This window comes from Hyperolius riggenbachi, chromosome 6 (genome assembly GCF_040937935.1).
Source record: "Hyperolius riggenbachi isolate aHypRig1 chromosome 6, aHypRig1.pri, whole genome shotgun sequence".
Lineage (NCBI taxonomy): Eukaryota > Metazoa > Chordata > Amphibia > Anura > Hyperoliidae > Hyperolius > Hyperolius riggenbachi.
In genome coordinates this window covers 284,828,999-284,843,209 of record NC_090651.1, presented here as the reverse complement: position 1 = coordinate 284,843,209, position 14,211 = coordinate 284,828,999, and the positions used below count along the sequence as shown (strand labels likewise).

At 41.7% G+C, this 14,211-nt stretch overlaps 1 protein-coding gene across 3 annotated transcripts in view; it reads right to left on the bottom strand.

Annotated features, from left to right (window-relative positions):
• Positions 1-11,651: 11,651 nt before the first annotated feature.
• Positions 11,652-14,211, bottom strand: part of NLRX1 (NLR family member X1) — a 44,576-nt gene continuing 42,016 nt past the window's right edge. For all 3 annotated transcript variants that reach the window (XM_068240963.1, XM_068240962.1, XM_068240961.1), the window contains one exon: positions 11,652-12,125. In XM_068240963.1, coding sequence (XP_068097064.1) covers positions 11,819-12,125 — 307 coding nt within the window. In that variant the 3' untranslated portion in view covers positions 11,652-11,818. The remainder of the gene's footprint in view (positions 12,126-14,211) is intronic.

Sequence of the window (14,211 nt, the reverse complement as noted above, 5' to 3'; positions counted from 1 at the left end):
AAATATACATAAGAAATACAAGACACTGTACCGTCATGACATTGAATAGAGTAAATCACATACATACATAGTTGATATGTGGTTGGTACATGTACATATGTTAAAATAACAGCAGTATGAGAAACACTAGGAGGAGGTCCCTGCCCTTGCGGGCTTACAATCTAGAGGCTATGGCTAAAAGTATTCGAGGCAGAGGATTAGCAGGACAGCCAGGCAATGTCAATTGTTTAAAAGGAAATAAATATGTCCACCTCCATATCCCTCTCACTTCAGGTGTGCGTTAGGATTTAATCACTATAAAAAAAATCGTTTTGAGTTAAAGCTTGATTAAAATATTACGTGGCTATCCAGTTGAAAAAGTTACAAAACCTGGATTACAGGAATTGGCAAGAACTAGGCAAGTGAGAAAACAATGTCCACACAATGTCACAGGACCCTAATCTATTGCAACTCATTTCAGTACTGATATAATTATGAATAATATTGTTCTTGTCACAGATTCACAGTTCTACTTTTAATTCAAATGAAGCCATCTAAGAGGAGGGTCTGTGTTTGCAGGATTTATATTTGCTTCACTTAGGGAATAGGGTAATGCTGCGTACACACTGGCGACTATGGTCGTTTGAAACAGCTAATTAACGATCGTTCCGCCGACAATCGGGGAAAAAAACTTTACCCAACGATCATTAACACGAACGACAAAAGAACAACATCAGGAAGATGGAAATATCCAACCTGACGGATCGTATCTACCGACAATCGTTACAAAACTATAGTGTGTACAGACATCAGCCGAGAACGATCGTTACAAGGGCCAATGCGCCTGCGTTGAATTCTTACCAGCTTCCGTACTTCCTTTGTAGCACGGCCGTAAAGATTGTTACATTGCTCATTTCAATTAAAGCGGAATATAACCCTGCATTTCAACTTTGCTCTAAAACATTATTTATAGTATATTATATGCAACCAGCATTTTTTTTTTTACTAGACCAGCATTGGAAGGGTTACACAGTGCTTTAAAGTTCCTGGAGATTTCTGCAGACGCATCCGAAGCTGACATAGATACATTTTGTTTACATAAATGTATCTAAGGCCTGGTGCACACCAAAACCCGCTAGCAGATCCGCAAAATGCTAGCAGATTTTTAAACGCTTTTTTTTATTTTTCTATGGCGTTTTGCTAGCGTTTTGCGGATTGCTGCTGCGGTTTTCAGTATAGTAGATTTCATATATTGTTACAGTAAAGCTGTTACTGAACAGCTTCTGTAACAAAAACGCCTGCAAAACCGCTCTGAAGTGCCGTTTTTCAGAGCGGTTTGCGTTTTTCCTATACTTAACATTGAGGCAGAAACGCATCCGCAATCCAAAAAATGCCTCACCCAGGCATTTTTCGTTTCTGCAAAACGCCTGCCGCTCTGGTGTGCACCACCCCATTGAGATACATTGACCAAGCAGATCCGCAGCCGCAAGCGGATCTGAAAACGCCCAAAAAGCCGCTCGGTGTGCACCAGCCCTAAGTGTTGAATGTGACTCATCTCTCTGACTGAGAAGGAGTTGGAGGACAGCCAAAGAGTATGTAACATTTCTCAATAGATGCATATAACTAAATAGAATGTAACAATCTGAACTTCTGCATATCTCTCCACGGAACTTTAAACCTCTGTGTTTAACCCTTCCAATGCTGGTCTAGTAAAAAAAAATGCTTTTTGCATATAATATGCTGTAAATAATGTTTTAGAGCAAAGTTGAAATGCAGGGTTATATTCCGCATTAAACTTTGTTTTCAAGTTAACAATCATATATTTGTATCTATTGTAACTCCATGTTGGTGTTTTTTTTTTTTTTTTTTTATATAAATATGTACGCAACATTTCCTTCTAATCGTTCTTTTCTGCGAGAACGATCGTTAAAATGTGTATGATGATCGCTGCATCCCATCGTTGCATTCCTATCGTTGCCGTATCGTTCGTCTTTCAATTATCGTTCCTAGCGAACGATCGTTATCGCAAGTGTGTAAGTAGCATAAGATTTGCAGGCTGATATACAGTGGTGTGAATAACTATTTGCCCCCTTCCTGATTTCCTATTCTTTTGCATGTCTGTCACACTTAAATGTTTCTGCTCATTAAAAACCGTTAACTATTAGTCAAAGATAACATAATTGAACACAAAATGCAGTTTTAAATGATGGTTTTTATTATTTAGTGAGAAAAAAAACTCAAAACCTACATGGCCTTGTGTGAAAAAGAAATTGCCCCCTGAACCTAATAACTGGTTGGGCCACCCTTAGCAGCAATAACTGCAATCAAGAGTTTGCGATAACTTGCAACGAGTCTTTTACAGCACTCTGGAGGAATTTTGGCCCACTCATCTTTGCAGAATTGTTGTAATACAGCTTTGAGGGTTTTCTAGCATGAACCACCTTTTTAAGGTCATGCCACAACATCTCAATAGGATTCAGGTCAGGACTTTGATTAGGCCACTCCAAAGTCTTCATTTTGTTTTTCTTCAGCCATTCAGAGGTGGATTTGCTGGTGTGTTTTGGGTCATTGTCCTGCTGCAGCACCCAAGATCGCTTCAGCTTGAGTTGATGAACAGATGGCTGGACATTCTCCTTCAGGATTTTTTGGTAGACAATAAAATTCATGGTTTCATCTATCACAGCAAGCCTTCCAGGTCCTGAAGCAGCAAAACAACCCCAGACCATCACACTACCACCACCATATTTTACTGTTGGTATGATGTTCTTTTGCTGAAATGCTGTGGTACTTCTACGCCAGATGTAATGGGACACGCACCTTCCAAAAAATTCAACTTTTGTCTTGTCGGTCCACAAGGTATTTTCCCCAAAGTCTTGGCAATCATTGAGATGTTTTTTTAGCAAAATTAAGACGAGTCTTAATGTTCTTTTTGCTTAAAAGTGGTTTGCGCCTTGGATATCTGCCATGCAGGCCAATTTTGCCCAGTCTCTTTCTTATGGTGGAGTCATGAACACTGACCTTAATTGAGGCAAGTGAGGCCTGCAGTTCTTTAGATGTTGTCCTGGGGTCTTTTGTGGCCTCTTGGATGAGTTTTCTCCGCGTTCTTGGGGTAATTTTGGTCGGCCGGCCACTCCTGGGAAGCTTCTTCACTGTTCCATGTTTTTGCCATTGTGGATAATGGTTCCGACTGTGGTTCGCTGGAGTCCCAAAGCTTTAGAAATGGCTTTATAACCTTTACCAGACTGATAGATCTCAATTACAGTACTTTTGTTCTCATTTGTTCCTGAATTTCTTTGGATCTTGGCATGATGTCTAGCTTTTGAGGTGCTTTTGGTCTACTTCTCTGTGTCAGATAGCTCCTATTTAAGTGATTTCTTGATTGAAACCAGTGTGGCAGTAATCTGGCCTGCAGGTGACTACAGAAATTGAACTCAGGTGTGATAAACCAGTTATTTTTTAACAAGGGGGGCAATCACTTTTTCACACAGAGCCATGTAGGTTTTGAGTTATTTTTCTCACTAAATAATAAAAACCATCATTTAAAACTGCATTTTGTGTTCAATTATGTTATCTTTGACTAATAGTTAACGGTTTTTGATGAGCAGAAACATGTAAGTGTGACAAACATGCAAAAGAATAAGAAATCAGGAAGGGGGCAAATAGTTATTCACACCACTGTATATACTGTCAGTCACAACAGTCCCTGAGTGGAGCTGCTGAGCTCTGGCTCATGAGAAACCTTTCAATGCTCTGTAGATATGCAGCTACCACAATGCTTTGCAATGTAACAGTAAGTCTGACACCATTGCAATAATTTCAGCAGCCATCATGTACTAGTGTCAGAAGTCTAGAGGTTTGTAACAGTTAATGCATTGGGAAAGTCTTGATGAAATTATTTACAACTATACATGTCAGAAAAAAAGAATTCATGTTGATAACAACAAATGTACATGTCATATTTGAAATTGTGTTTCTGCCTACATTTAGGCTTAGAAGGGAACCTGAACTAAAGGTAATAAGGAAGGCACCTTTTATACATTCATTTAAAAAAACTATACTTGCATGGCTGTGGTGCAGATTCTTCAGATGTAATACTTTCTGAATCCCTGAGCCAGGACAAGTATACAGAGCATGTACTCTGACTCCTCTGGCTGAATGTTTGTTACAGGCATCCAACACTAATGGCTGAAATAGAAATAGGTGATGGTATGCTCCCAAAAAAGGGGTTCCACATGTCATGGCAGCTTAACTATATTTACAACGTATGAATATAAAACAATTTCAATATTAGTATGTCTCCATGGCAGCACTCCTGAGAGGAGTATCACTTCCTCTGGAAAAAGCAATATATATTCAGATTAAAAACAAATAATTCAGGTGGATGGAGCATAAGAGCCAATGACTCAATAACTGTTTTTGTTCTTGTCCATGCAGGATAAAGGTAATGTTAGTCTGGAAGGCTATCCATGCCAGGTAGGAGTGGAGTGGAGGCTGGTGTTATTCCTCATGTACCCATCAGGCTAGAGGGGATCTATGCAGGGCCTGCACATCCCACACAGGCATCCTGGTTTCCTCTCTTCGTCACTTAGTAGATGCCTTGTATGAGCTTGTAAGTTCCAGGAGATTGGTTCCTCCATCAACTCACCTCATCCCACATGATTCACTGAATTAGGAAATGCTACATGGACAGTGTATTTGGTGCAGTGCAAGCTACAAGGCCTAGAAGCCTGGGCTTCAGTGGTGATAGGTCACTTATAGAGAGGTAGAATGTTCTTTATCTGGAACGGTTTTCTTGCTGGTGGGACAGCGTTTTGTACAGATGAGGGTGGGCTGAGGTATATTATTATTTTCACTTGTTACTAGACAAGTTGCTGCTGACCATGGAACCAGTTGTAGGTCCTTCCTCCCACCTGTTGACTCAGACTCTCTGGTATGTATGGAAATTCCTTACCTGAAATCACTTCATGGATCATTAAACAGTGTGCCCCTTTTTTCTGTTTCTTATTGTTACTGCTTCCCTAATATGATAAAGGGATAGAAGTGACAGTCATCTAAATCATACATGTCAAACTCTGACCTGAAGAGCTATCAAATTTGTCCCACAGGTGGTTTCCCCACTGTGCATTATGTTTGGCTCACTCTAGACCACCAAGGAAGCCATAAGGGGTAGGGAGGTGGAGAACTAGACACCGGGGAACAGTATAGGGAGGGAGAGGGGCCAACTAGACACCAGGGAACTGTTTAGAAGTGGGTTGGAGACCACTGGACATTAGGGAACTGTACAGAAGTGGGACCATTAGACACTAGGGAACCATATGCAATTAACTTTTTCTACTGAGTTTTCTCCTAGGTGTTTTTTTCACACTTTGGCCCATATGCAATTAACTTTTTCGCCTGAGTTTTCTCCTAGGTCAGTGATGGCTAACCTTGGCACTCCAGCTGTTACAAAACTACAAATCCCATCATGCCTCTGCCTCCCCGAGTTATGCTTAGAGCTGTCAGAGTATTGCAATGCCTTATGGGACTTGTAGTTCCACCACAGCTGGAGTGCCAAGGTTAGCAATCACTGTCCCAGGTGATATTTATAAACTTGTCAATAAAATGCCTTTTAAGCCACCAGCAAGCAAGAAAGTACTCAAAATAATTTTGATAGTACCTTTTCAACAGCACAGATCAGGATAGAGCCAGGGAGATCAGACTTACCCCCTTTTTTCCCCACTAGGGGGATGTCCTCTTGGGGGGGTCTGATCGCTGCCGGCTTGCTGCACTTTGCGGGGGGGGGGGGGCTCCTCAAAGCCCCCCTCCGCAGCGTTTTCGGCGCTCTGTCCCTCTCCCTTCCCCTCTGAGCTGCGCAGGACGGATATCCGTCCTGCGCATTGTAGGATAGGCTTTGGCCTATCATATGCCGGCAATCCCCGGCCAATCAGAGGCCGGGGATCGCCGATCTGCCTTACGGCGCTGCTGCACAGCAGCGCCGTATGATGTAAACAGCGGGGATTTCTTCCTCGCGTGTTTACATTTTGCTGGCGAGCCGTGATCGGTGGCTCTCCGGCTGTTCACGGAGACACCCTCCGTGAACTGACATGGAAAGGCCGCTTCCATGGTAACCCGCAGACGACCAGTTTACGCCAATCGGCGTTAGCTGGTCGTCAAGAGGTTAACTCATAGGAGATAACTCAGGAGAAAAAGTTAATTGCATATGGGCCAGGGAACCTTATAAGGGAGGAAGATGACCACTAGACATTGAAGTTGCCCTGCGACTTGGTCTAAGTGTTCAATTTCAGCACACTTTGCATATGAGTTTGACACCCGTTTTAATTCCATCACACAAAAATTAAGCTCCAGGAAATGTCTATAACATCTACTAGAACCCCGGACTGACTAAATTATTAATGAAGAACAAAAGTCTCTATCAGCTCTTGAAAAGGTGTAACAGTTTCTGGCCCAGAATTTATTAATTACAGTTACAGCTTACCAGAAATAAATAATACAAATATTTGGAATACGCAATAGAGAGGGGGTTCTGAGAAAAATCTTGGTCAAAAAGATACTCATTTAGGCTCCCATCACACTATGGGCCTGATGCACCAGCTAGTGGTAAAAACTTTACCATTACGAATGCTGGGGTCGCACTGCCTGTTAATCCATTAGCATCACGCGCCTTACTGGATTACCACGTGCTCTGCTATGGTAACACGCAGTGCAATGCGGCTCTAATGATCGGTGCTCCCCCGGCGTTAGCAACCATAACATTGTCATGCCCTGCCTGGGCACGGCAATCTTGTTGCTAGTTGGTGTCTCAGGCCTATGTCTGCTGTGTCGCATAGGACAATATAATCACAACACAATACTATACATATGGGGCTATCACATTTATTGTGGTACGGTGGGTTCACAGGGCAATGTGTGTATTTACAGTGGCAGTGAGGTATACCCTTATTGTATGGTATGCCTCACTTTTTGGTTGCAACGCAACGGTATTGGGCAATGTGACTATTTGGCTATGCTGTGATTGCATAGTATCGCAGTTTGCATAGTGTGAAAGGAGCCTTAAAGAGAACCCAAGGTGAACCTCGGGTCAAAAGTTCAATACTTACCCAAGGAGAGGGAAGCCTTTGGATCATCCTGAGGCTCCACACACCATCCTCCCCCACTGCCCAGGACCCTCCTGCACATCACATAATTCTTTTGGGTGAAGCATTAGCTTCAGTTTTTTTTTTTGTTTTACCAGATTTCATTATGGGAGCCTTGGGACCTATATACTACCTGAGTAATGTGAATATTTAATTGGTTTCTCCCAGTTCCTGTTCTGGGAGGAAGAGGAAGGGTCATTTATCAGGTGTTGACCTTTTGGTTCCTGGACAATAAGTTCCCAGTAGGTCCATCTTTAGCTTTTCAGCTCTCTACAATAGACATATAATCTACATGTACATGTTAAAAGAATACACTACACCCTAAATACAGTGAGAAAAAAAACAGAGTGCTCCTCACAGGTACTGGCATTAACAAGAACAAACCAAACACATGGCTATAGTGATATATAATCATGTGGGGTAGTACATCTACGGAAAATACATGCAAACCTTACTTCTTCCAGTGAGCTTTTCCTAATTAAGTATTCTATAAGGGGGAAAGGTGTGTGTGTGTGTGTGTGGGGGGGGGGGGGGGATTGGTCTTTCAGAGAGTGACTTTTAACCTGAGAGGGATCAGGTATAATTTCCCCACTTGTGAATACAGTGGTTCCCTCAGCGGTAACCCACCTTTGTGAGTAGCTGTCTTCTACCTCCTTTACTGTAAATCGCATTGTGCCAAATTACTACACCCTTGTTCCTTTGTGTTTTTCAAGTATATGTCACTTAGGGTCATGGTATTAGTTAACATAAACCATACTTTTCCATAACAATGTGATCTTATTAGCACAAGTACCAATGAAGAGCAACCTACATTTTGCCCCTTCTATTTAGAGTATATTGTATTTTGGATATGGTATAAAAATGTGAATTGGCTGTCTAGAAAAGAATATAAATAAAAAAGATGTGACATGTTATATTGACATGGTCTTATACTCCTCCTACGTTCTTTGTTCAGTTAAAGAGAAACTCCGACCAAGAATTGAACTTTATCCCAATCAGTAGCTGATACCCCCTTTTACATGAGAAATCTATTCCTTTTCACAGACCATCAGGGGGCGATGTATGACTGATATTGTGGTGAAACCCTTCCCACAAGAAACTCTGAGGACCGTGGTACTCCTGGCAGATTCCTGTCTGTGAACCTTGTTGCATTGTGGGAAATATCTGTTTACAGCTGTTTCAAACTGCCAAAACAGCATACAGCAGCTACATCACTTGCCAGCAGAAAATATGTCACCATGTAATAAATGTCAGAATGTAAATCAGGGATTTAAAAGATTTTACAATGCGCAAACACTGACTAAATCATTTATACATAATTATTGTAAAAATGAAGCACTTTTTTTATTACATTATTTTCACTGGAGTTCCTCTTTAAATGACTGCAGTCACAACACTATTGAGCATGACAGATAAAGAACTGACATTTTTAAAGCACACCTGAACTAAGATGGATATAAAGGCTGCTATATTTATTTTGTTTAAAAAAGAAAAAGAAAAGCTAATTGCTTGGCCATCCTGCTGAATAATCTACCTCTAAAGATCACCACACACTTGCCATGGACTTTTTAATAATTTCAGCATGAAAACTATTAAAAAGCTATCTAACTGCAGTATTGCACTGTGTGATGCAGTGCAATGCTATGGGCAGTCACTCTGCTGTCGCTCCTAACCTGCTATTCTTCTGCCTGGAGCTAGTGACCAATCAGGCCTCCTGCAGTATCGATTTCTCGCAGATTCGATCAGAGTGATCGATTCAGTCAGATATTAATGGGAAAAATCGATAACTGTATGATTACCTTAATACTTCTAGCCATACACCCCTAAAGGGAACCTAAACTGAGAGGGATATGAATGTTTTCCTTTTCAACAATACCAGTTGCTTGGCAGTCCTGCCGATCTCTTTGGCTGCAGCAGTGGCTGAATCACACACCTGAAACAAGCATGCAGCTAATCCAGTCAGACTGCAGTCAGAGCACCTGATCTGCATGCTTGTTGAGGGGCTGTGGCTAATGCTGGGTACACACGGTACGATTTTCCGATTGATAAAATCCCTCATGTCCGATATTACTGCCGATCGAATCTGCGCTCGATTTCTCATAGAAGTGAATGGAAAAAGATAAGAAAAATGAGCGAAGATAAGAGAATTGAGCGCAGAATAGAGTGCAGAATCCAGCGGAAAAAATGATCGAGTCGGAAAATCGTACCGTGTGTACCCAGCATAAAAGAAATTAGATATTAGAGACAAAAGATTAGCAGGAGAGTCAGGCAACTGGTATCATTTTAAAAGGAAAAATACATGTCCTTCTCAGTGTATGTTCTCTTCCCTGGCGTTCAATTTCCCCAGGATTTCTGTGCAAAAAGTGATAACATTTATTTTTAAAACTTTTTTTTCCTGTAACTTGCCAAAATGGGTCAAGCAAGGGTCTAGTATACAGTGCAGGAGAGTATTGATGTGTATGCATGTTAATACTGTTCACAGCATGTTTTTATGGACGGATAGATCTGTCCATACTGCTAGGGAGGTTAAGTACCCTTCATCAATACAATCTTGATTCCACAATTGTATCACATTTATGTATTTTGAGTGACTAGCTAAGGTCAAAGTATATTTACTCAGTTTACCATCTACTACATAGAGTTTGTAAGGTTGTACAATCAATATTTTATTGACGATGGGCATTATATGACATACAAACTACTTTTGTTCAGTCAGACCGCCACTAGAAATTGCTGGAAAAATTAAAGTTTGAGTGTGATTGGTTGCTTTGGAGCAATACATACAAATCAGAAGCTGTGAAGGCTGATGATGTCCTTTAAGCCATTAATACATTTTGCATGCAGCTAATTCAGTCTGACTTCAGTCAGTGCACCTGATCTGCATGCTTGTTGAGGGGCTGTGGCTAAAAGTATTACAGCCACAGGATCAGCAGGAGAGTCAGGCAACTGGTATTATTTTAAAAGGAAAAATCCATCTCCGTTTAGGTTCCCTTTAACAAGCATGCAGATGGATTAGCCCCATGCTTGATTCAAGTGTGTGATTCAGACAATACTGAAGCTCTAGAAGGAACAGCAGGATGCCAGGCAACTAGCATTGTTTAAAAGGAAATAAATAAGGCAGCCTCCATATACCTCTCACTTCAGGTGTCCTTTAAAGGAAATAACCATGGAAGCCCTCATAACTCTCATATAGCAGTTTAAAAGGCACAGGTTACCAATTTCCTGTGAATTCACAAAACAACACTGGTCCTTTATTTCTACAGAATTAAACAAGAAGGCAAATATGTTGATTGAGAATTCTACAGTAAAAACATATTTTTAGTGTAATTCACAGACAAACATAAAATGTGCTTATATAAAAAAAAAAACGGACAGTGGACTTAGCATGGGTTTGTTTATGACAGTAGAATGGTATCCCTGGCAGTGTGTTTAAAATAAGAACCATGGCCCATATGCAATTCACTTTTTCTCCCAAGTTTTCTCTTAGGTGGTATGTTCAAACTTGTCAATAAAATGCCTTATAAATCACCAGCAAGCAAGAAAATACTTAAGGAACACTTAAGTCTGCTTAAAAAAAAAAATAAAAGTTTTACTCACCTGGGGCTTCTACCAGCCCCCTGCAGCCGTCCTGTGCCCTCGCAGACTCGCTCAGATCCTCCTGTCCACCGCCGGCAGCTACTTCCGGATTCGCCGAAAGGCCTGGGAACGCGAGTGATTCTTCGTGTTCCCGGCCGCAATAGCAGTATAGAGGGCGCTATTGCGGCCAGGAACGCGAAGTATCAGACGCGTGGACAGGCCTGTTGACGAACGTAAAAGTAGCTGCCTGCAGGGGACAGGAGGATCGGAGCGAGTCTGCGTGGGCACAGGACGGCTGCAGGGGGCTGGTAGAAGCCCCAGGTGAGTAAAACTCATTTTCTTAACAGACTTAAGTGACTCTTTAAAATAGTTTTTGTAGTAATTTTCCACCTACTTTTTTTTGTACTTTTTCAATTGTAAAGTGTTGAAAAGTTATTCTAAACAAAAGATGGAAAATGATCTCCTAGGAGAAAAACGTCTTCTCCTAGATGATATTTGCACAGCTTCTCAATAAAATGCATGTAAGCCACCAGCAAGCAAGAAAATATGTCAAGCTATTTTGATAGTGCTTTTTCACCTACTTTTTGGTAGTTTTTCAATTGCAAAGTGCTTAAAAGTTATTTTAAAGAGAAGTTGAAAAATTATCTCCTAGGAGAAAACTCAGGAGGAAAAGTGAATTGCATATGGGCCCTAAAGAGGAAAGGGCCCTGAACCATTTGAATTCAAGCAATCTGAAATGATAGGCTACATTGATCCTAAATATATAAATAGAGATGAACTAAATGGATCAGTTGTTTCTAACAAACACCAGAGGTTTTAAAGTAAAAACAAATCAATAGCACCCTCTGTAGATCTGACTCCCTTTAAAAAACTGGCAAGCAAAGCTTAGCATAAGCAAGTTTTTAACGAATCCTACAAAAATTCAAGTGATATTTACCACTGCATTAAGCATTACAAAATAAGTGCCAGTGCAAATGTGCAATTTTATTGCTTTGCATAATGAAACGTAAACACTGTCTGCATACACGCCATATACACACACACACCTACACCTTTTATTATGGATAGGCTGTTGTTGTACTGTGTAAGCAGCATCTGGAGCACGATAAACTGTGTTGGCAATCACAAACTCACACCTTTCCCTGCTGAATTTTAGCCAGTATACGCCTTGCCTTGGTCTCCACACGGAGAAGGCGTGCTTTGCGCCACAGGTTTCCAGTCAGAGCTCGGCTGCTCTGCAGATCCCGCAGCAGCAGGGTGAGGTGAGAGCTCATTCTTGCTTGACCCCAGCCTCCAGCATTGGCCTGCAGCTCCTCCAAGATGAGATCCCAGTGTCGCGATGTATCCGCTCCCTCTGTGAGACACACCAGAACCTTCACATCCCCCAGAGACTGCAGGGTGCGCAGACCGCTATCTGACAGCTCATTAAAGTACAGACTGTAAAAGAAGAATAATAAAAATGGACAATACACATTGCTTAATCAAATGTGTGAAGAAAGGTATATTGTAAAACAGATAAAAATGACTAGGAAGTATTACCAACTTCATGTAATGTTGTGCATGGTTCACGGCGCTTGTTTCCCAATTTGCCCATCTGATATTTGGCGTTTGCTTATACCATGAAATCCTGTAAATTGCCCACCTCTAATTAACCAATGGTGACCTTAGTTAAAGTGGGATTATACTCCCAAAAGTAAATTTTCAATAACTACTCTCAGTTACATAGAAGAACATTTGACAGCGATCCCACACATTCTCTCTATGTACAAATGATTTTTTTTTTCACTGCAGAAAGCAGGAGAAGATAGCCTTATCTTTTGTCACCAGCAATTAAGAATCTCCCTGTGCTTGTGTCTTCACTCTGCCCCTCCTCCTTTTCTGCTAAAGTAACTCAGCTGTTGCCAGGGCAATGTGTCTCTACAGAGGGGTGTGTTAAGACGGAAACCTCAGTTTTGGGCATCTTTTGTGCTTAAAGAAAACCTGTATTGAGAAAAACCTCCCCTGGGGGGTACTCTCCTGGGGTATGGGAAGCCTCCGGATCCTATTGAGGCTTCCCCCGTCCTCCTTGGTACCACGGCGGCGGAGATAAAGCTTCTAGAACAGGAGGGATGTAAATATTTACCTTCCTGACTCCAGCGCAGTATCGGCTCTCCGCCTCGGAGATAGGCGGAAATAGCCGATCGCTGTCGGGCCGCTCTACTGCGCAGGCGCAAGTCGCCTGCGCAGTAGAGCGGACTCGACGAAGATCGGCTATTTTCGCCTATCTCTGTGCGGAGAGCTGCAACAGCTCCCACGCTGGAGACTGGAAAGGTAAAAAAAAATCAGCACTTATCAGCGCTTCTCAGGGGAGGATTCCGGGACACTTCGGGGGAGCCAGCGCTGGACTGACTGCAGGTACAGGGGAGGGGGAAGCCTCATTAGGACCCTGAGGCTTCCCCCTCCTGAGGTGAGTACCCCCCAGGGGAACTTTTTTTTATACAGAGTCTATTTAAAAATAAATGATGCAAATAAATTCATTCAGCCTGCTTTCATCTCAGTAAAACAGGTGAGTCGCCCATCTGGTTAGAGAGAATCTTTAACAAGTGTACCTGTAAGTTCCCTCCATAGAGGGAAGCCTCTGGATAATCCAGAGGCTTCCCCGTCCTCTACCCAGCGGGTAGCCTACTGTGCAATTGCCTATTGATGCATCCCTGACCCCCAATCTTTTGTATGGTACAATCAATTTCAATATATTTTGGCTGAAAATCAATCAAAATTACATTTTGGGGCATCAATATCTGGCAGATTGGATCACAGTGATCAAATCTGCTAAGGAAAAATGATTAGTTTAACTTTCTCCCTTACCCCATCATCAACACTAACTGTCCTTCACTAGTGTCTCACTCTCACACGAATAAAAAAGGAACACATTTTAGCATATAAAGGCACACCAGCAAGCATCCTGTGAGCAGAGAAATTGTCACTTGACTGGAGCACAGTCTCCACATATTGAGCATGATAACTAGGCCATATTGCTCTCCTAGGCACACACACCCAGTACTTGACATTTAAAAAACTCAGACATGAGAGTTGAGTAAAGGTGCATACACACCTTTGACTTATAGTGTACCCAAGGCGACATGTGACATGATGAGATAAACGTGTATGTACAGTGCCAAACATAATAACAAGGCTGGTGTTCTTGCTTTATTTTGCTGCCTGAAATAGTTACTTTTTAGACATGGAACTGACAGCTTCTGTCTTGTCAGTAGCTTGTTAGGAATATAGTAAACATCACTGATAAGCAAATTACAACCAGATGCTTCCATCTCCTGAGGCAAGTAGCCAAATTGGGTTGTGATTTTTCACCCTTCAGTGCACTTTAAAGGACATCTGAGGTAAAAATAAACTTATGAGTTAAACAACTGTGTCTAACCTCCTCATCCTAAAAATTACCTTTTGAGCTATCTCAACGGTTTTATTCTATATTTCAATCTACTTTTCAAAGGGACTCCGAGCACCTCTCATGGGCTTGCCTTTAAGC